General features: G+C 35.4%; 2 protein-coding genes across 4 annotated transcripts in view; one reads left to right on the forward strand and one right to left on the reverse strand.

Moving 5' to 3' along the window:
- rhoua (ras homolog family member Ua) overlaps positions 1-18412 on the reverse strand; it is a 51073-nt gene extending 32661 nt beyond the window's left edge. Inside the window, 4 exon segments of one of the 3 annotated variants that reach the window (NM_001007443.1) lie at positions 10852-10920; positions 10957-12328; positions 16409-16467; positions 17769-18412. In NM_001007443.1, coding sequence (NP_001007444.1) covers positions 11876-12328; positions 16409-16467; positions 17769-18021 — 765 coding nt within the window. In that variant the 5' untranslated portion in view covers positions 18022-18412 and the 3' untranslated portion in view covers positions 10852-10920; positions 10957-11875. 3 annotated transcript variants of the gene reach the window in all.
- An 867-nt stretch (positions 18413-19279) lies between these two features.
- On the forward strand, positions 19280-22948 carry pdcd2 (programmed cell death 2). Its single transcript, NM_001045138.1, is given in 6 exon segments — positions 19280-19694; positions 20455-20694; positions 21210-21350; positions 21434-21534; positions 21627-21740; positions 22547-22948. Coding segments are annotated over 6 exon segments (1077 nt in total). The 5' UTR covers positions 19280-19378; the 3' UTR covers positions 22712-22948.
- Positions 22949-23311: the final 363 nt, after the last annotated feature.

The following is a 23311-nucleotide window of genomic DNA, read 5'->3' on the forward strand; positions in this document are numbered from 1 at the left end:
GATTTTGGGACAGTTTTGTCTATTTATTATCATAGAATTACCATTATTTCAGGGTGGAAAACTGCCTAAAAATCAGTGGTGACTTTTTAACGTTGTTTCAATGATAGTTTGATTGATGTTTTAACATTTATTCAATGTTAATTTAACGTAGGTTTGCTCTCTGGGTAAGAACTAACTTAAAAAATGCGAAAAACTTATGTATGTGCCACTTGAATTTTGTATCACATGTTATTGGCATGTTATGGAATTTAACTATGGCAAATAAGTGAGAGGAGATGGAAAGCTATGATGTCTACACGTTTTCCTGAAACATTTTCAAGGTCAATTCTTTCTTGTATAAAGATAGTGGAAAAGAAAGAAATGTAAAACAAAATGGTTTATAATTTTTTTACATTTTTTTTCTTTCCTTTATTGTTTTTTTTTACCTTATTTTTGTTCTTGCACTATAATTATTTCTTGTAATATTTGATTAAGTAAATATATATTTTTTAATTTCTTTTAAATTATGTAGCAGACATGTATTTGAATAATTTTACATAATAATTATAATATTTATAATATTATTAATAATATTAATAATTTACCATATAGGTGTGCATATGTGTACCCATATATGTACATGTAATATAGGAAAACAGCCAATTTTATATTTGTCACATATTTCAAAAACCTAAATCAAAACCTATATTAAACCATATGTTTATATAGGTTCTTTCCATGTGGACGTGTACCAGACCCAACACACAACTCACTTTTCTTTTCTTATTTTCAGAAGAAGAGTCCACAGTCACAATAACAAGATCATTGGGCTGTCCCCTAATTGTGGTGAGCTACATGTTTAGTCTCTTATGTGCTAAACATTATGTAGCCTAAGGAAGCAGCCCTGACTCTGGAGTTTATATGAAGGTATGTTTTTACATTTTTAAGTTTATTTCATTTTTATAAGACAAGTAAGTTGATACATGTTTGTTGTATTTACAACAGGAGCATGCTGAGTAACTATCCAGAATGTAGGTCCATAGCAGAAAAAAGTGCACCAAGCAGAAACATACCATCTAAACTCCTTCGATTCCTGTCAGACCAGAAAGACTTTCAGAATCCTTGGAAGATTTAAAGGTAATTAAGCAAACCGGTAATACTTTATAATAACTAAACACTATTGATTAATTTATTAAGCATTAGCAAAAAGTTCTGTTAAGCTTTAACTCTACATTAACAGACCTTAGTATACAGTTTATAACTACAGCTGCAAATGCTGTAATCTTGACTTATAAGCACATCTATAATGTGCTTAATGATTTTGTTTTTATATTTTGTTAATGATTAATTTTTCATTACTAAATTTAGTATAGCATTATTTACAAACCAGTAATTTAAGAATAGTTGGTGTATTTTTTTTCTAATCATTCAGAATGTGTAAGTAAATGGTTAATAAACTATTTAAACTAACATTTATATATCTTATTATTCAGGCATATAGTAATAGTTGGGCAGCACAGTGGCTCAGTGGCTAGCACTGTTGCCTCACAGCAAGAAGACCTCCGGGTGCTCCGGTTTCCCCCACAGTCCAAAGACATAAGCTATAGGGAAATTGATTAACTTAATTGGCTGTTATGTATGAGTGTGTTTGTAAATGTGTGTATGGGTGTTTCCAAGGGCGTACTCATGCTATGCACAGTTGCCTTGAAACTGGAAGCGTGCTTGTCTCCCCCGACGACCCGCACTCACATTGCATTCGAGCCTGAGCATGCTTACATCATCAATAACGCACTGTTCAGTTTAACAAGTGCTCTCACTCAGCACAGTGGAGATTTCTTTATATTGTTATATCGTTTTAGTTGTTCAATATGCAGTGACACGCAGTCAAATATTTCACCGAACAGATCAGCCACTTTTGACGCTCATAAACAATCAAAGTCAACGTGCTGCAGGTACTAGGAGGTTTGCTAAAGGTGCAGCTGTTGTGCAGTGAGGGGTTTGTGTCTTTAATCTATGACAGTTTGCAAGGGACTTTGATTTGGATAAATTAACCACTATTACTGTTCAATGAACGCAAACCCCTTACTGCACCACAGCTGCGCCTTTAGCAAACCTCCTATTCCTGCAGCACAAAGAGTTTATGATTGTTTATTAACATCAAAAGTGGCTGATCTGTTCGGCGAAATTCTTGACAGCGTGTTACTGCATCCCAAACGACTAAAACAATATAACTAAAGAATTCTCCTCCGTGCTGAGAGCACTTTCTAAACTAAACAGCGCATCATCGATGATGTAAGAGTGCTCAGGCTCGAATGCAATGTGAGTGCGGGACGTCAGGGGAGACGGGAGGGAGGACAAGAGTGCTTCGGCCTGGTTCAAGGCAACTATACATAGTGTGAGCACACACTAAGCTGAAGGAAAATACATGAATGAATAGTAATTGTTATACTTGTATATAAAGTATAAAAAATAAGTATATAAAGTATATACAATACTTATTTTAATAAGTGCTTTTGTTAACTTCATCCAGTTTTGTAGCCTAAAGTGAGGATTGTTTATGCTTTGTAAATCGCCTTATAAATCACAATTAAAGATTCAGTTATATTCTAAAAATGAAATTCATTTTATTGTATTAAATGAAAAATAAATCTTATCTAAAATAAAATTACTCTACAGTTTAAACATAGCTAAATAACACTGAAATGTTGCATCGTAATATATCATTAAATTATTTTATTGTTGTTTTATCCAGTTTTATGTTATATTTTGGCACTCCTGCTATTCAGCAAGGTTTAACTGTCGTTTATAAGGATTTATAAATCATAAATAATCCTCACTTTAGATTAGGCCACAACTGGAAGAAATTTTGTAAATAATGCAATATTAAATATAATATTTTTTTTAATCTATAAATAGTAATGTAAAATCAATCATTAAAGTTTGATAACACAATTATTAAACTGTAGCTGTAGCAAATTTTGCAGCTGTATTTATAACCAACTGCTAACATCTATTAATGTAGAGTTAATGCTTAACAGATAATGAATTCACTATTTGCTAATGCTTCATAAATGAATCATAGCCCGTAGTTATTATAGTGTTACCAGCATAGTTTGTTTATATTACTGTTTCTCTCTTGCATTATTGTTCCGAATATTGTCAAAAGTACCTACACTTTATTTTGAAAAATCTTAAAGTGATTTCTCACCCAAAATTGAATAATTGATCATTCATAATTTACCTACTCTCTTGACATTTTAAACCTGTATGACTTTGTTTCCTCTGCAAAACACAAAATATCATATTTTAAAGAATGTTGCTCCTATTTCTCCTATTTTGTTCTGTTGAAGTATGTCAGTCAGACAGGCTTGAAATGACAAGAGTGAGACATGAAGATGATGATAAAACTTTCATTTGTGTAAACTATTGACATGCAAGGAATTACCCCAGTTGTAAGTGAAATGTCATTAGTAATGTTTTTTTTTTTTTTTTTTTTTTTTTTTTTTTTTTTTTTTTTACAGCCATTGAAGTATCAGTATTGGAGTGGAAGAAGACCCAGTTGTATCGTCTGTTTCCTGCCATCTTGCAGTTAACCTGGTTTCTTAATGTAAAGTACTTGTAATTTGCCCACTTGTCCTCAATTATCTTAAAGCTAACATTTAAAACTAATTTGCTTTGAGATTATTTGCCAAGACTTCTCACTGTGTGATTCACATGTCAATATGTATTTATTGTGTGTATAACTTGCTATTTGGAATTCAAATGATTTGTATTCATTAAAGAATCTGTTTTAATTGCAAAGTTGTTTTTGTACTAATCATTGTAAGTTCACAGTTAACAAACTATTTACTGCTATTTCTATGCTGCTTGAAGAGCATTAAATTAGTAAAATAATATTTTTTTTACAGTAGGTATCCCATTAAAACAAAGAATCTGTTCATTTTTTCACTGTATATATACTATTAAAAAACAAAAAAGTCCTCTTTTTACAGTAGGTATACTATTAAAACACAGAATCTGTCTGTTTTTTTACAGTAGGTATACTATTAAAACACAGAATCTGTCTGTTTTTTTACAGTAGGTATACTATTAAAACACAGAATCTGTCTGTTTTTTACAGTAGGTATACTATTAAAACACAAAATAGTTCCGCTTTTTTACTGTTGGTATACCCTTAAAAACACAAAATAACCGTTTTTTTATATAGAAAACCCTTAAATTACTATAAAATGGTTCGTTATTTTACAGTAGTTTAACCGTCAAAAAACGGATATTTTTTAGTTTTTTTAATGTGGACACACTGTCAATTAACAGAAGTTTTCCGTTTTTAATTTACGGTAAAATATTTGTGTAATGAGCTGCCAGTACATTTTACCGTTTTTTTACGGAATTTTTTTTTAGAGTGTAGAATAAAAGCAGTTTTTAATTTTTTAAACAGCATTTTAAGGACAAAATTATTAACCATTTTAAGCTATATTTTTCCCGATAGCATCCTAATACAATAACTTGCCTAATTACCCTAATCTGCCTAGTTAATCTAATTAACCTAGTTAATCCTTTACATTTCACTTTAAGCTGTATAGAAGTGTCTTGAAAAATATCTAGTCAAAGATTATTTCATATTATTTCTGTCATCATGACAAAGTTAAAATAAATCAGTTACTAGAAATGAATTTTTAAAACTATTATGTTTACAAATGTGCTGAAAAAATCTGCTCTCAGTTAAACAGAAAACAGGGGCTAATATTATGACTTCAACTGTATATATGTATATATAAAGACCAATTCCAGTGCAATAGATGTGGCATTTGCAGTAAAAACTGTAAAAAACAAAAAAAGATTCACAGAGAATGGATATGTTAATAGTATATTAATACATCTGTTTATATTTACAAAACAACTAACCACAAAGTTTAGGGATCCAAAAAAATAAATTAGCAAATGTGTTTTAATAAACAACATCATTTGTAAAAATTCTTTCAATTAAAATGTACAAACCAAAAGAAATAATGCTAATCAAAAAATAAAAATATATTTTATTTTATTTAACAGTTTTGCATTTATGACGAAAAATACTCATTATAGATGTCATATCTGTGACAGATGTGAAAATGGCACTTTTGTTATCTTAACACAGTGATATTAGTAAATAACCAAAAAAGTCAAATATGCCTTGTTCACAAGGACGTTACAACTTTTTTTTACTGAAAATCGATGGAACGAAATTTACTGGTATTTTCAAAATAGGTCTGTTCACATATGATCCCTTTCATATAAAAAGTCTGTATGTGTGAACGTGGAAATGTCATGTGAAATGCTAATGTGATATATAAAGTTCTTTATTTTAGTTAGATATAAAATCAAATCTTGGGGTCTGAAAAATCACATTTTCAGATGTAATGTTGAAAATTGTGAGATATAGTCACATATTGAGAAAATAAAATAAAAGTAAGATTAATATATATAATATGTAATATGATATACACTCCCCGGCCAATTTATTAGGTACACCTTACTAGTAATGTGTTGGACCCCCTTTTGCCCTCAGAATTGCCTTAATCCTTCGTGGAATAGATTCGACAAGGTACTGGAAATATTCCTTTTTTGTTCCATAATGACATAGGGGTGTAACGATACACTCAGCTCACGATACGATGTGTATCACGATATAATGTTCACAATTTGATATGTATCACGATATTTGGAATAAAAATTGAAAATTAAACTGAAATGCAAATTTTACCAAGTAAACTATTTTTTATGTATTTCTTTTGTTTTAACTTGTTAAACTGAACCTTCTTTAAGAAAATAAATTAAACAGGCTTGTCTCTGGAAAATAAAACAATTTAAAAACTTCTTAAAAATATTATTGAAATGACAGAGACAAAATTAAGGAACAATTTAAATAAAGGTGCAAAAAAAAAAAAAAGCTTTCTATTTAATTGAATTTAACAGTAAGAGCTTAAGGCTTTGCTTGGTCACTTGCGTTTTTTGTGTGTGCAAAAAAAAATCCACATTTCCAGGTATTTAATTCATATTTCATTAAATTAATTTAGAGATATCTGTAATTACAATTGTGACTAGTCAAAACTCATTTAGAGATATCTGCAAATATTTTTCAATGGAAGTCAACGGAGGAATATGACTAGTCAATATATTTGCAGATATCGCCAATCTGATTTCGTACTAGTACAATTGTAATTGCAGATATCTCTAATTGTCATTCTGACTAGTCGAATTATAATTATGACTAGTCAAAATATAATTAGAGATATCTCTAAATATATTAATGGATAGTCAGAACAAAGGTTTAAATGCTAAATACGCCAGACGTGCGCGTCTATCATAGTCCGCCCTCTGTAGTAACAGCTCACGGTCAGCTCACGTCATGTGTGATTTTGCGGCGGGAACATTATATGAAGACAGAATGATATTTTAGGGTGAATTGTACCTTATAAATACAGTATGTGACTCTTTCAACACCATTAGGAGGTATCCCTGTCGCTGTGCAAAGTATGTAAATCACTGTGAAGACTTTAAAACTTAGGATGTTTGACCCAGTATGTGTGTCAAAAAGCGGACGAGTCTAAAGCAATGACTGTACAACCGAAATCTTGCCAGACGTCTGATTTTGAGAGGATGGGCCATCCTCTATTTCAGCTCCACTCATCTTGGTCTGCTAACATTACTGCTGCTGCAATCTGAACTTACGTGCGACAGCAGGTGGAACGTAGCTCACCTGCAAACAGCTCAACTAATAAGAGAAAACGGACGTCATATCGTAATCAAATCGTCATAATGCCACAATGCATATTGTGACATTTTTGCATCGCAATAAATCGTACAACGATAAATCGTTACACCCCTACATGATAGTATCACACAGTTGCTGCAGAATTGTTGCTACAGTGAACTCAATGTCATGTTCAAGAAACCAGTCTGAAATGATATCGCGCTTTATGACATGGTGTGTTATCCTGCTGGAAGTAGCCATCAGAAGATGGGTACACTGTGGTCATAAAGGGATGGACATGGTCAGCAACAATACTCAGGTAGGCTGTGGCATTAACTTGATCCTCAATTGGTATTAATGGGCCAAAAGTATGCCAAGAAAATATCCTGCACACCATTACACCACCATGACCAGCCTGAACCGTTAATAGAAGGCAATATGGATCCATGCTGTCATGTTATAGACGCTAAATTCTAACCCTACAATCTGAATGTTGCAGCAGAAATCGAGACTCATCAGACCAGGCAATATTTCTCCAATCTTCTATTGTCCATTTTGGTGAGCCTGTGTGAATTGTAGCCTCAGTTGGTGTCTTCTGCTGCTGTAGCCCATCCGCCTCAAGATTCGAAATGTTGTGCATTCAGATATGCTCTTCTGCATATCTCGGTTGTATCATTTACGAATTCATGAAAAGAAAATATCTCATCTGTAATTATAAGGCAACTCCAGACAGTGACCTGCACACAACCCTATATGAACAGACACTATTAAACCTCGTTATTTCAGCAGGAAAGATCGTGTTTACCAAGCATTAACCATAAAAGACACTGAGATTATGTAATTATCCCCTTCAGTGATAGCTTTTCATAACAGATCCCAAGAAAACGAATAGAACACTGCAAGAAGACGCACACAGACAACGAGTAGACAAAAAGTATATTTATTCTGAGAAAGATAATAATCTACAGGGATGTCTCTGTTATTGCTTTGTCCGAACGACCACCAGACCCTGAGCAGTTGCATCTGGTGGGATGAGCTCACTCGCACAGTCAATATACAACACTGCAATGCAAATCAAAGCAGTGAATAAACACACCATGTGTCTGCCAACTTGTCAAAAACGAAGTCATTGATGCTTCCATGTGAAAGTATACAGCACTGGAGCGCTCGTATGCTTTGGTCAGTCTAAAAGGCCCATTGTTTGCAACACATGCAACTTTGAGATGATTCAAAATATATGCAGCACTACAAGTGTTCTGGGAATGATTAAATACAATGCACTGTGACATTAAGCCTATACATCTCTTGTTTTTGTGCATGATTATAGAAATAGCTCATCCAATTTACTCTCTTTCATGTTGTTTCAAATGTGTATGACTTTTGTTAAATTGTGGCCCACAAAAGAAGAAGTTTCTGTTCATTAGGGTCTAAAACAACACTTAAACCAACTCACTTTCACTGAATGACCGAAAGAAACCCACTTGTGTTCCACAGAAAGGTCAAATAGGTTTCAACACAACATAAAGGTTGGTAAAATAATGAGAGAACTACCCTTTAAAATCAATATGGTTGTTTTGCTTTGGGTTCAACCCTTCACTTTTTCCACCTTTAACACTTGCGGTTTACAGCACTGTTATCACTTGCTGGGAGCCACTAACCTTTTCTCAATGCCATTTCAACGCCTCGCCACGTTCTAACATGACAAGCGGCAAGCATAAAACTCATCTTGATTTCTTTCCAGGTTCATTCTGTGCTCATGAAAGAAAAAAGTACTGATTCTTCCACACCTCCTCCAGCCTACGAGGTGAAACATTAACTTTTCCTTACTGTGTCATTCAGCTTATGTTCATTCTTGTTGCATATACTGTAGCGGCAGGCGACTTTCACTGTTTATCTGATTTGGAAGCCTGATAAAACGTGAACAACTCTCCACGATTTATATGGAATTCATTTAATAGGAGGACTGCAGTGCTTATCAAAAATGGCGTGGCAGACCACAGACATGGTTCAGGGGTGATAAATACACAACAAGTACACTTAAAAATTCAGCCATTAAAGTTTGTTTTTGCAGTGATGCCATTAAAGAACTGTTTTGTTCCCCAAGAAAGTATTCAGTAAGCATTTTATTAAAAATAGCTATTGTTCTTATTGCAAAGAGCATTATTAGAAACACTTTTTCATATAATTAGGAATCAATTTCCACTAGAAAGATCCTTTTGTTCCATGAATGTAAAAGTTTCTTCTTGGAATCACAGATTCTTGTAAGGAGCTTTTATTTTTAACAGTGTATGACCATGGGTCTGATTCCCTGGGAATGCATGACTTGATCAAATACATGCTATAAAAGCAATGTCTGCTGCTTTAAGTAAAGATTTCTACAAAATGCATTTAAGCAACGATGGTTATTTCCAAAATTTTTTATGTTAAAGATCAAGTGTGACATGTCTGCACCCCTACCACTATCCTCAATTTCTGAAATAACTGAATGAACTGAGATGAATCAATAAGTAACTTTGAAATAAAAGCCACACTCCTAAATATTATTGATTGTTATTACTGTATATCCAGCTCAAAAAATAGGATTGTAATTCCATTACATCTGATGCCACTAATGGTGCAGATATTACACATTTCGCCTTAAAAAGGTGCTGTAAACAGCAAAACCATGGGGAATTTAATGGTAGAATTTTCAGGCACAAATATTTAATCAGCTTTAACAGAAAATAAAATGCAACTTCAAACATTATTTATTGCTGAAAACTCTTGATCCCACAAAAAAAAATCTCCATCCAAAACTGACCAACATACACTACCATTCAAAAGTTTGGGATAATTAGATTTTTTAAACATATTTATAGCCTGTTTCCACTGAAAGGTACAGTACAGTAAAGTAAGGGTTGGTACAGGTCACCTTTATCAGGCTTGCGCTTCCACTGCCAAAAAGGTACCAATGTGTTGTATCTGACAGAAAGTTTCAGTTGACGTCATTCTCGCTGGAGGAAGTGTCAAAGTAAACCTTTATGGGTCGTTCACATATCATGAGAAGCATTTCTCATCAAACAGATGCTGTATACACATAAATACTTGTGTATAAATGTTTGTTACTAACCTTTCTATGAACATGATTTGATTATAACTGCAGATCAAAGATCTTCACCAGCACATGTAGCCTCTGTTTGAAAGCAATTATTTCATTCTGAGTTCATAATAGTCCAAAAGGTGATGATAAATATTAAACATGGCAGTATATTTTAGGTTTCTGGAACAATCATTCGCTTCTTCGTATTGTCAGGCATCTCCTGTTTTTTCACGCTTCACTCTCACGTTTGTCCATCTCTAAAAGGATCTGACATCAGAATCACTTCAATAATCACACGCACGTTATTAATATGAGCTCAAGAAGTTCGTTATTTTAAATATAGACGCTCTGCGAGCACAAGCGAGAAAGTGAAACCGATCGCGCTTTAAACGGCCTTGTAAACAACTACAAGGCACAGGGTAGATTCTGCTCTTCTTGGCTTTGTGGCTGTTCATCAAGATGACGACAAGGTTTGTTTAAGCTCAGGTCGACCCTGGCTTGTTATTATATGTTTATATTATAACGGTGTAATGTCTCGGCTGTGACATTTAAAAATGGTGCTTCCTTTGTTTTCATTCTCCTACTTCTGTGAGTGACGTATCTTTGTAAACCAATAGCGCATCTAGCTCTGCCTTTTGATACCCTTTTATCATGCTAGGTACCCAAAAAGTGGTACGGTATTGGTCACTTTTAGGTACCTATTGACAGTGGAAAGGGCCATAAAGATGTAGCAAACTGTACCATACCACTCAGTTGAAATGGGCCATTATTCTGCAAGGATGCATTTAATTGTTCAAAAGTAACAGCAAAGACTAATTTTAACTTTCCAAAAAATTGAAGAATCCGGAACATGCATCACAGTTTCCGCAAAAGTATTAAGCAACTGTTTTCAATGTTCATAATAATAAGAAATGTTTCTTGAACACCAAATCAGCATATCAGGATGATTTCTGATGGAAAAATCCACTTTATCAGGATAAGAATAATTATTTTTGAAAATATATTAATCATATAAAAGATATGCTGGATAAGTTGGCGGTTCATTCTGATGTGGCAACCACTGATGAATAAAGGGACTAAGATGAAGGAAAATGAATGAATGAATGAATGAATGAATGAATGAATGAATGAATGAATGAATGAATGAATGAATGAAAGAATGAATATATCATAGTATTACTGTTCATTAAACTCAATTAAATGCTGCCTTGGTACGCATAAGAGTTGGCATAACATACAAAATCTTGCAAACCCCAAACTTTCAAACAATAGTGTACATTCCCATTAACCTCGAAGAACACAAATTCCTCCTGCCAGCACTGAAACGCTCCACTCAAAACATCTCGCTTTTGATGAAGCACCAGGTTCAATGACCAGATACACATTCAACCGACCTACAAAGCGGGACCCTGACCCCTCACAGTGTGTTTGAGTCTGGACTTAACTCCAAATGTAAACAAAACAGCCTGCTGTCTCTGTATTGGACAATTATTCACCCTCACAGGACAACAAGGTAAATGTCAGCCATGTCAAGTTGATATTCCGTCCAAACATCTGCTTGTACTCCACATCACACTTAATGCTTGGACAGACACAAGACGGAGCACTTGAGTATATCTGAATCACTCCTCCAAGACGAGTAGAAAGTAATCCTGTTCATGTACTGTAGTGGAGGCCTTAAAACGGCAATAAAATGCAATGGTTTTGCTTAAACCAAGCAATAGTTTTGCTTTTCACAGAGCCTGAATTAAAAAAAGCACATTCTGGCAGACTAAACTAGATCTCCTGATAGAAAAAGCATCCCTTAAGTCCACTTGAAACCCTCTTCAACATGAGATAAGGTAAAGAAAGACAGATGGCTCTCGTCTTGAATTGTTCACATGAGTATTAGAGGTTAACCTGGGACTTTCCCAACTCCAAAACGTAGCTGACAGCTTTGAGTCTTTATCATTCTTTCCAAACCATCCTATTCATTTCACAGCCACCTGCGCTCCGGTTAATCCACTAACACGGTCTCATAAAGCAGTCTCTTTCTATCCGCAAAAGCGAGTTCCAGTCAAGCAGTATACAATCATACTCTCGCTTCAAGCCAAACAGCAGTATTTCTTCCACCAGGACTCGGAGAGCTTTCTCATTTTATCGGGTGTCCTCTTCTTTAGCCGTTTCTGCTGCTGGCTGTCCGAGTATTGGATGCTGGCCACTATAGCCGTGTCAAACACCTCCTTCAGGTTTTTCTGTGTGAGCGCCGAACACTCCATGTACGACACAGCCTGGACTTCTTCAGCGCACACGCTGGCATCCTGCGGTTCAACTGGTCTCTCCTTGTACTGGGCCAGCTGGATGAGCACTTTGACGTCCTCCCGGAGGTCAGACTGAGTGCCGACCAGCAGGATTGGTGCCCGCGGGCAGTGCCGGCGGATCTCAGGCACCCACTTCTCCCTCACATTCTGGAAAGAGGAGGGACTTACCACACTGAAGCAGAGCAGGAAGACGTCAGCGTTGGTGTAGCACAGCGGCCGGAGCTTGTCAAACTCATCCTGCCCAAAGGAAAAAAAAAATAACATTCAGAAGCAATAAACATCAGAAATGAACACTTAATGTTCTGGATTGCAAAAATCAGTGGACAGAAAAATGCACAAAGGTTTTTTTTTTTTTAAGTGTTTTACATAATATATTGAGTCATTTATAGGCCTGACATCTATGTGTGTGTGTGTGTGTGTGTGTGTGTGTGTGTGTGTGTGCACTTGTATATGTGGTTTATGAGCACTCTCCATAATTGTAATGCATTTTATACTGCACAAAAAAAACATGTTTTATTTGACCTTACCCTACCACTACCCCTAAACCCATTGCTTAAAGACTGGTTTACAAGGACAAAAATGTAAAGTGACATGAGTCTGACAAAGATATTACACTGTCAATGTGGTTTATGAGGACATGCCTTGTGTCCTATTTTCAAATGCTTAAAAATCACACTTAATGTGGTCTTTGACATTAAAATTTTGCCACAGGTTTCCTGTAAGGGTTGAGTTTAAGAGTAGCGGTAGGATAAGGTCATATAATAAGCGTTTTTTTACAGTATAAAAATAACGCCCTATGGAGAGACCTCATAAACCACGTGAACAACTGTGTGTGTAATTCCCTTGCATAGTGTTGTCATCCACATGCGTATTATACATGTCATGTAATGTGTATTTATATAGCGCATTTATCGTGTATGGCCTTACACCCAAATCGCTTCACAATCAAGAAGGGGGTCTCTTTACACCACCACCTGTGTGAGTCATCCATTTGGATGATGCGACGGCAGGAACAGGGCAATGGCACCAGTGCATTCACCACACACCAGCTATTGGTGTAGTGGAGAGACAGTGATACAGCCGATTTAGTGGATGGGAATGATGGGTAAAGGGCAATAGAGGGAATTTGGCCAGGACACCGGGGTTTCACCCGTACTCTTTATGAGAAGTGCTATGGGATTTTTAATAGCCACAGAAAGTCAGGACCTCGGTTTAAATTCTCATCCTAAAGATGGCACTCACTGACAGCATAGTGTCCCCTTCACTTTACTGGGGCATTAAGACCCAAACAGACAGCAGGTTGAGCGCCCCACTGCTGGCCTCACTAACACCATAGAAATATCAAAAGAAAAGCGTTTGTTGGATATATTTAATGAACTGCAAACTTATCCATCATATGCTTTACACAACTGATGCCCTTCCAGCTGCAACCCATTACTGCAGGGGTGCACAAATTCGGTCCTGGAGGGCCGGTGTCCTGCATAGTTTAGTTACAACTACCTTCAACACACCTACCTGCCCGGTAGTTTTAGTAGAAAGAGCTTGATTAGCTGGTTCAGATGTGCTTAATTGGGGTTGGAACTAAAATATGTAGGACACTGGCTCCCCAGGACTGAGTTTGGACACTCCGGTATTACTGGGAAACATCCATACATACTCATTCACATACATACATTACGACCAATTTAGCTAATTCAATTCACCTGTACCACATGTCTTTGCACTGTGAGGAAAACCGGAGCACCCGAACAATCCATGCCAACACAGGGAGAACATGCAAATTCTACACAGAAATGCCAACTGACCCAGCCGGGACTCGAACCAGAGACTTTCTTGCTGTGAGGTGACAGTGTTAACCACTGAGCCACAGTGTTGCCCTATTGGATATATATTTTCTATAATTTTCTATTATTATAAATGTAGTTCAATCATTTTAATGTTTCGAAAAATATTAATAAATAATCTTATACTGACTTCAAAACTTTGAGCAAAAGTGTAAATACAATTTTTTTTTTACAACTTTAAATGCCACAAAGCAGCCTTATTGTACAATAATGGGACTTTAATCTTCTAAACTGAAAACTTCCAAGTCATACGATTCCATATCTCTGAAATATCAGGACCCGCTGTGATGTCAGCAGCATGAGATATAAAGGCTAGAACACAAATGTGAGATCTGTTGTTTATTACTGCTGCATTCCATCTCCCTTACAATTCCTTATGAGTCTCCAGCTTGGTTTCAGTTCTTAGATGTTCATAGTTTCTGTCCAAAGATGCTTTCTTCTATTAATTAGTCAACCGACCACATTCTAACTCATAAAAAACAACCATTGTCTATAATGTAATAATATATGCAATTATGTTGGCTTCTGTGTTTTTTAAATAGCTGCATGTATTGACATTAAGTTTCTACACTACTTACTCTAAAATAAATAAATAAATAAAACCCTTGACTCTAAAGTATTTTTATAACAGTATTATTGAGGATATTACATTTTTGATTTCTTAAAGATATCACATTTAAAAGGGTAATATGTTTTTTGTTTTTTTTTGCTCTTGTAAAGATAAACAGTAAAGTGCTATTATAGTGCTTTTTAGATGTTGTCTTTAATGCAGTGTGCAATATAGCCATTAATGAGTGTAAATGATCTGAAAAGGTTTAAGGTGCATGACTGGTAAAATTATTGTTTCAAAAAAAAAAAAAAGAGCCAATTTTGAAATGCTGAAATGATTCACCAATAATTCCAATAATTAATCTCAGGTCCACTCAGCCAAACTCCAGCATATACCACAATTACTAATCTAGATGCCTCCTATTGGCCATTGTGCTCATAAGTTCATAAGTTACCAGAAACAAACATTCATAACTAGAAACATGTCTGATTGGTTAATAATTCTCAAAACTAAAAAAAAACATTCTGCATAGGAGATGGAGGTTCAAATGGGTCAACTTGTTCTTGTTCAATCTTGATGTTCTTGATGTTTCATCATTGGATTCTGGGTCATATTAATATGGCAAAAATCAATGACATCTTTACCGTGCTAAAATAAGCTATTTGATGCGCTGTAAGCAGTAGACCAATCATAACAGACCGGTTCATCTGGCCAATCAGAGATGAGCACACTCTCAGAATTGACTCTTTGAATCTTGATTCATTGGGAAATAATGTGATGTGATGTGACATGTATATTATAAGTAAATAGGAGTGCTTGATCAGAGATGCATGTGATTTTACTATTGTTTTCTACTCTAGAAGACACTTTAATGAGACAGTTCACCCAAAAATGAAAAGTCTGCATTGTTTACTCTTCCTCCACTTGTTTCAAACCTATTTTAAGTTGTTTCTTCTGTTAAACACAAAATAATATATACTGAAAATCCTTGGGAAAAAGCATTGACAACCATAATATTTTTGTTAGTACTATAGATACAAATGGTTGCTTTTCCCCAACATTCTTCAAAATATCTTCTTTTGAGTTCAATAGAAGAATATATATATATATATATATATATATATATATATAAATAATCATTAAAGTTTAGAATCATTTGAGAGTGAGTAAATGCTAAGAAAATGTTCATTTTTGGGTGGACTATCGCTTTAAGTAGCGCTAAACGAAGGCAAATGTCATTCAAATGTACAATTTGGTAAAAAAGCATGCACAAACTTATACAAATAAATTCTCAAGACTCAAGACTTTCTATGTGTCTTTCTCTCCCTGCACTGGCCTAAACATGGCTGATTCAAATGTCTCTTGGCTTGCCTCCCTTCACCGTGTCTCCTTAGCTTGCTAAACTCATCGAAAACACACTGATCTCACATTTCCAGTGACTAGCCCCAGCTGTACCCGGACTGAAAGTAGGTCTCCCTTTCCCTGGGATCAAGCCCAATTTATCACAATTAGACTGCTTCCCATTTGCGGTTCCCTAGGGCTGCTGGTTTCTCCCTCCCACAAAGAAAGAGACACACTAAGTGACCTACAACAGTGCGTTCCCATAGGATGAAGCCTATACTTCCTTATGATGCCTGGCCTGCAAACTTCAGCTGAACTTTACCAGAAATCCTTATCCTGAGTAAGCAAAACAAAACTGAATCACTTTCCCTCTTATCTTGCTGATAGGCAGGCGTATGATTAATTAGGACGTGAGTCATGAGTCTGTTACAGTGAAGAGATGAAGCCTTCAACAAGCGTGTGTTTGAACAAACAGCATGTCATCCTCATACAGCGACATGATGAACTTGCACTGGCTTTAATGTGTTTGTGTGAGCCGGTTTGTTTGGGTCTGGTGGTGCTGAGTAGGCTTATTGGACTGACCTGACCGGCAGTGTCACAAAGCTGAAGTTTCACAGGCTTGCCATCCACAGCTACAACCGCTGCACAGAAAAACAGATTCAGTTTTATCAGTTGATTTTATCTCTCGTAAGTCGGTGCACATTATTAAGACAGATGAACTGTGGCCAATCATGTGGCCATCTGACAAATTTTAATGAGGTCACTGTAAAACAATGTAATGTTTTAAATAGGCATTTGTGTTATTTTTGTTTAACCTCATGATATGAACATAATATTATTATATTATAATTATTTTATTATAATAAATCATTTTATATAACATAGTATAGTTTATATATATATATGAAATTATGCAAATATAATATTAATATATAATATTTTATTTTATTTTTTAACATTAAAACATTTTACAGAATTAAAGTCAGTGAAAGCAGCAGTATTTAAAAAATTATAAAACAACAACAACAACAACAACAACAACAAATAACACTACCAGTAAATAAAAACAAATTACAAAAAGACACGTACATCATTTTCAAATTTCAAAGGATACAGCTGGGAATACTATGTCCTGTTGCCATGTTCAGACACATAGTAACAGGTGCCCACCTTTGTTTAAAAATATCCAATTTCAATTGAAGTTGAGAAGTCATATATTCCATTCTATATTTAATTCAGGTTTTCCTATCTACTGTGCTATTGTTGGAGGGTGTGGCCTCATTTTATTTATTGTTATAGTCTTTCTTGCACTTAGTAAAAGTATATATAGTAAATATCTCTGGTTTTTATTAAATACATCCAAGGGTATCCTATCAAGCAAGAAAAACAGGAGAGTAAAGGGTAAATCTAACTGCATAAATTTCATTATCTCAATCTTTACCCCTTGCCAAAATGCATATATCATATTTTATAACAAGATAGATAGACAGACAGATAGATAGTTTTAATGTGTCTGAGTAACATTTATCTGAATAATTGTCAAATATTCAAAATATTTTTCCTCTATTGCATAGGCATTTTTGTTTCCCAGGTGAAAATGTATTTATTGAGTTTGTAAATTACAACTAAGTTTTAGGTTCAAGCTTATTACTTTCAAAAAAAAAAACTGTTTGCAAATCTCATTAGTAAACACTGACTAACAGTATTATTATAATTTAACCAGTAAGTAGCTGGTTTATTACTGGTCTAAGATGATCAGCATTTTGTACCATACTGGTCAGCTTTATTCAACTAAAACTAGTCGCACCAACTAAAACTGGGTTTTCTAACCGATTGCTGGATGCTACCATATATTTAGGCTATTAATATATTATTTTAATTAGATTATTTTAATTTAGATTTACCTTTTTCTTTTGGTTATAAATGCTGGAGTGATATTTACCTGCAAAGTTGTCAAACGCTGTTGGGACATACTCAGTGGGATATCCGTTAGTAGTGTAGCTCACAATCAGACTGGTTTTACCCACTGCACCATCCCCAACAAGTACGCACTTCACCCTGCGCTCCGCCGCCGTCCCGAAGCGACTCTTGACCGCAGAGGACAGGTCCCTGCTCCTCAGCCTCCGCGGCGGAACCGGCGGCACGACCGTACCGGGAACGGGCTTATACTCTCCACCTCCTCCCTGCGGAGGCATCGCTGCAAACACTGCAAACAGCGTCCCGGAGCCTTAACGCCACTTTCAGCAGTTTATCATCTCACTTGTCGCTCGTGAATGAGAGAGAGAGGAGCACTAGTCTCCGGTTTCACCGCGGTGTCCATTTATTGTAGAGGAAAACAGTCCGCTAAAGGCTACATCTCAAATCAAGAAGTGTTTGGTTTGTCTGGATATAAAACAAATCAACTCTGAAGCAAAAATAAATAGGAAGCCCACACGTACACTGACGTTATGCCCTCATGAGACGAGCCCTCCTCCGCCCTCTCAAAAAAACTGAACTGAACTGAACACACTTCACTCTCAAACACTCTGCCTGTGTCTCAATGCTTTGCCTACCGCCTACTAGACCGGGGTTTGAAGCGCGCGGGACACTTTTGGGCGTACCCTAGATAGGCAAATGACTAGGGTTTGAGACACGGCCCATGACATCATCCTCAGTGAACTGCAGTCATCCGTGAACTGAAGTTCAGCAGACCTGTTGTCATTACTGATAAACTCAACTGAACTGGCGAGAACACACGCGTCAGCATTTTCATTTGTTATCACGGATAATCTCAATAAGATAAAAAATGTCTAAAGAGCATTAAAAATAATGTTTTTTTCTAAAGAATGTTTAGTTTTTAAAATTCAGTCATTTTTTGTATTTTTAATATATTTTAATACATCTATTTATAATCTATTCACACACATGCAAAATAATCATAATTGCATACAAGATAAATAGTAAATTATGAATAGATATCAAAACTGAATATACATACACACACACAGAACTTACTGTTAACAATAATTTAAATGATTAAATACCAGTAATTTATATGTATTTATTTCCATAGTTTATGCTTTTTCTCCAAACATTTCTCCACAGACAACGAGCGCTCTCTTGTGGCTCCCTGAGGGGTCGTTCCACATGTACATTAAGCAGTTGATGTATTATTGTTTACTAAAACAACTAAATCATTATCTAATTGTTATTATGAAAATGAATTATTTTAGTTTTAACCAATTCCTTAAAAGTATTTTATGACTACAACGTTAAAAACAGAAGCACAAAGACGCCATCTTTTAGACAAGCGGTATAATTTGTAATTTAACAAGATAAAGACGTTTAACTTGAGTTAATAGTGCATATAAGTTAATATTACCTTTTTAAATCATTAAATTCTATATTAGTAACATATCAGAGAGCTACATATTCTTTTTTTTAATTATCTGCTTATTTGAGTATGGAACGTTTGTCTGAGATCTTGTTTAACCCGAGCCTTAGTCTCAGTTGAACAAACACCCGCACATGATTCCCAAACTCTCAGCTCTGAATGTTGTGAGAGTTTGACAGATGGCTGCAAATACAGTGAAAGAGTCAAATACACACAGTGAAGTCGTGCTGGGCTTCTTAGAGGAGGCAGAATCATGGCAGCTTCTGAGTGACCAGTTTCCAAGTAAAGTCGGCGGGCGACCAGCGTGGCTGAGCCAGTCGGATTTACCAGCCGTGTCTGAGTTACAGTGCGAGGAGTGCAAACTGCCGGCGGTGTTTCTTCTGCAGGTTTATGCGCCAGTCACTGAATATGATCGATGTTTTCACAGGACACTGTTTGTGTTCTGCTGCAAGACACCAGCCTGCTATACTCGAAACGACAGCAAGTGTTTTAAAGGTAACGAACTGTCAAAATACCGTAGTAGTTGTTCATGTGTGTATAGTATTTTTATTAAGATGCATTAAAACGATACGGTCAGCTAAATATGAAAGTTGGTCATTTCCTGACCTTCGTGTAGTTCCAAACTTAGCATGCCTTTATTTTGTTCTGTGAAGTCGACAGCATGCATATACTTTAAAGGATGTTGTGTTTCTAGTGTGGGTAAATGAGCATTATCTGATAGAAGCACTTAAAATTACTAAAATTAAAAGAGTGATTCAACTGATGTTGAATGAAATGTAATGTACACAAATCTTAGCTACAATAATATTGTTTTAGCTTTGTGGTGAAATTTAAACCATTTTAGGAAGCTTTTCTAACTTATGTTTAACAGTAAGACATTTTCACAGCATTTCCTTTTATATTTATAGAGAAAGTCTTGATTCTATTAGCTTGACTGAGTTTTAGATATATTTTGTCATTTATTTATTAAACTTTTTAATACTATTGAGGTGAATATTAGGTCCTTTCCTGAAATCTGATGTAAACGGGTAACCATTATTAACTAACAAAGGCTTGTCAACAAACAGATTCATGTCTATTTAAGGAAATCAACGAGATCCAAAACTATTCAACTAATCATCATTCTTTAAAGGTTTTTTTTTTTTTTTTTTAAACAGAAAGAAAGTTTTATGAACTTAAAACAACATGCGATGACAACATATTAAATATGGGCACCATTTCTCACATTTCTGTTCTGCACTATTCCCATTTTCAGTGTTCAGAAGTCAGTTACCAAGGAAAAATGTGTTTTACCCTTTTAATCCTCCTCCTGACGAAAAGCCTGAACAGCCAGTACATGATGCTCAGGTTTTGGGTTCAGGACTCAAACTGTGCAGGCTGTGTGGTTGTCTGGGACAGAAGGCCTGCTCTCGATGTCACTCTGTCACATATTGCTGTAAGGAGCATCAGACCACAGACTGGAAACAAAGACACAAGAAAGAGTGCTTAGCTGAGGGTGAGTCTAGAATGCTTGATAAATTACTTTTAATGTTCACTACTTTAAAGGAACACTCACTTCTTTGGAAATAAGCTCAATTTACAACAGCCCTAGAGGTTCCTGGGTCTGGCGGGAGCGCTTCGCATCGATCATTGAATTGGATTAGACCATCAGCATCTCGTTCAAAAAAAACTTGTAAGAGTTTTGATAATTTTCCCATTTAAAGCTTCAGTCTTCTGTTGTTACATTGTGTACCAATACTGGCAGAAAATGAGAAGTTGCTAATTTCTAAGCCGATATGGCTTAGAGACCTACACTCATTCTCATAATAACCTAGCAATTATTTTTGAGCGAGATCCTAAGGGTCTAATCTGATTCAATCTATGCTATGCTAAGCTAAGTGTGCTTCTGTCAGACCCAGAGATTGGCTGAATGTATTTAAAGAATGGTAAAACTGTCCTGTTTAACACTAGGGGAAGTGTTAAAATGAGCATCTGATCGATAGGTGTGATGTCTTGTATTTGTACCTTCAGCTTCTCAAGTTTCAGGGGAGCTGAATTCATTTCTGTTTCCTGAGTGGGAGCTGGTCACCGAACCAGAGGTGATTCCAGCAAAAGATGAACTCCAGGAATCCCCCAGTCTGGATCAGGAGAACATTGCATCTTTAAATAGCGGTATTCCTTATTGAACAGTTTCAGGAGGTTGATATTTGTTGTTATGTATTTGTCATTAAAAGTTTTCACTTAATTTCACTCAGGTTTGGAGGACAGTGAGCTGGAGAGTATGGCTCTTCATGAAACGTTAGACTCCAAAGTCTTTCAAAAGTTCAAGCAGCGCATTGCTAATGAGCCACAACAGGTAAGTAACACAGTCACAGCCATGCAAATGCGATGTATGGCTTTTCCCCATATGCTTTAGCAGCTGTGGTGATATACGTTTGTGTTTTTAAGGTTTTGCGGTATTGTAGAGGGGGATCTCCTCTTTGGGTGACAGCTGAACATGTGCCACGTGAAGAGGAAGTTCCAGAGTGTACATGTGGCGCAAAACGGCTCTTTGAATTCCAGGTGATGCAAAACAGATGTTAAGCTAGCTTTTTGTTTTCATTCAATGAGATAAACTGAGTCTAGATTTTTTTTCAAAATATTTTTCCAATTGGTATCTACAACAGTTTTACGAATAATGTAGATTATTTTTTAAAGGATCTTATAACATTAAAGACTAAAAATGGAAGCTGTAAAGTCAGCTATGTCACAGGAAAATGTTTTAAAATAGGAGTCATTTTATGAAAGGTTTTATCTTTAATTTATAACAAATGTCATTTTTTTGTTTAGCTTAAGAGACTTCAAAAAAATTTTTTAAATGAAGCCAAACTTTGTGTAAATGTGTCCCTCGTTTTAAAATAAGCAGGTCTGTCTATTGGACTAAATTAATTTTTTTACATGCCAAACCAGTAATTGTCACCTTGTAATGTAGTCCTCAATTTTTGTTTTTGGTTGTCAAGTGTAATCTTGTACATGCCTAGACGTTAATTACATGTATGAATGCAGGGCATGACCATATAGTACATTTAGTGAACAGAGGCAATAAGTTTTCATATATTTTTGTTTAGGCTTCCAAACCGCTTGAGATATCTTAAACATATAGTATTGAATAATTTTGCACTACTCTGAATGCAGCCTTAATGATGATGATGATGATTGAAGCTGAGATTGCATATCTCAGATGTAATGTCAGACACAATACGCTTAATATAGCTAGTTTCACTGATTAGGAATGGGCATTAAAAAGCATTGCATGCAGCTCAGATTGCAACTGCATCAGGTCAGAGTAAAGCATTACACAATTTAAAGTGTGACTGTGTTCGTTTCAGATAATGCCCCAATTACTAAATCACCTGAAAGTGGACAGTACAGATGCCAGCATAGACTGGGGGACAGTGGCCATCTACACCTGTGCTGAAAGCTGTGATCAAGGCAACAAATATTCCCCGGAGTTCATCTGGAAACAAGACTTTTCAGGAGATCAAGCGGAGTAGAACTATTCATTTACATGAACTTTGTATTTAAACATACTTGGTGAATCAAAATGATTGATTCCTTCATAGTTTGGGTCTTAAACTTCCATTAAAATATCCATCGTCATGTAAAGAAATTCCACAGATTTTGGTTTGGACATGCTGCCAATAAAAAGTTTGGGTTAAGACTTTGTTTAACCTGAGATACATTCAATTGATCAAAAATTAAAGTAAAACATTTACATTGTTGCAAAAAAATTCTTTGAAATTTTCCTTTCACCAAAAAATCCTAAAAAATAAATTGCATTAAAAAATGTTATTTCAACTAAAACAGCTGAATTAACACACTGATTTGTAAGGAAAATAATGACTGCTGCCTCTAAACATATTTTTACATAATTTCCCTTCGAGTATTTCAGAACTCGTAACCTCTTAAGCAACATTACCACAAATTTCCCCCCAGAATTCATATCATTTGATATTGTTTTCATTTATCAGTATACTTCTAAATTTATATACAAATGTTACACAAACTATTCTTCACACAACTTTAAAAACAACACTACTAGAAGTCCAGGATGTGTCTCAATACCATAAAAGAATTAAACCATGTAGACAATG

This window comes from Danio rerio, chromosome 13 (assembly GCF_049306965.1).
Source record: "Danio rerio strain Tuebingen ecotype United States chromosome 13, GRCz12tu, whole genome shotgun sequence".
Taxonomy (NCBI): domain Eukaryota; kingdom Metazoa; phylum Chordata; class Actinopteri; order Cypriniformes; family Danionidae; genus Danio; species Danio rerio.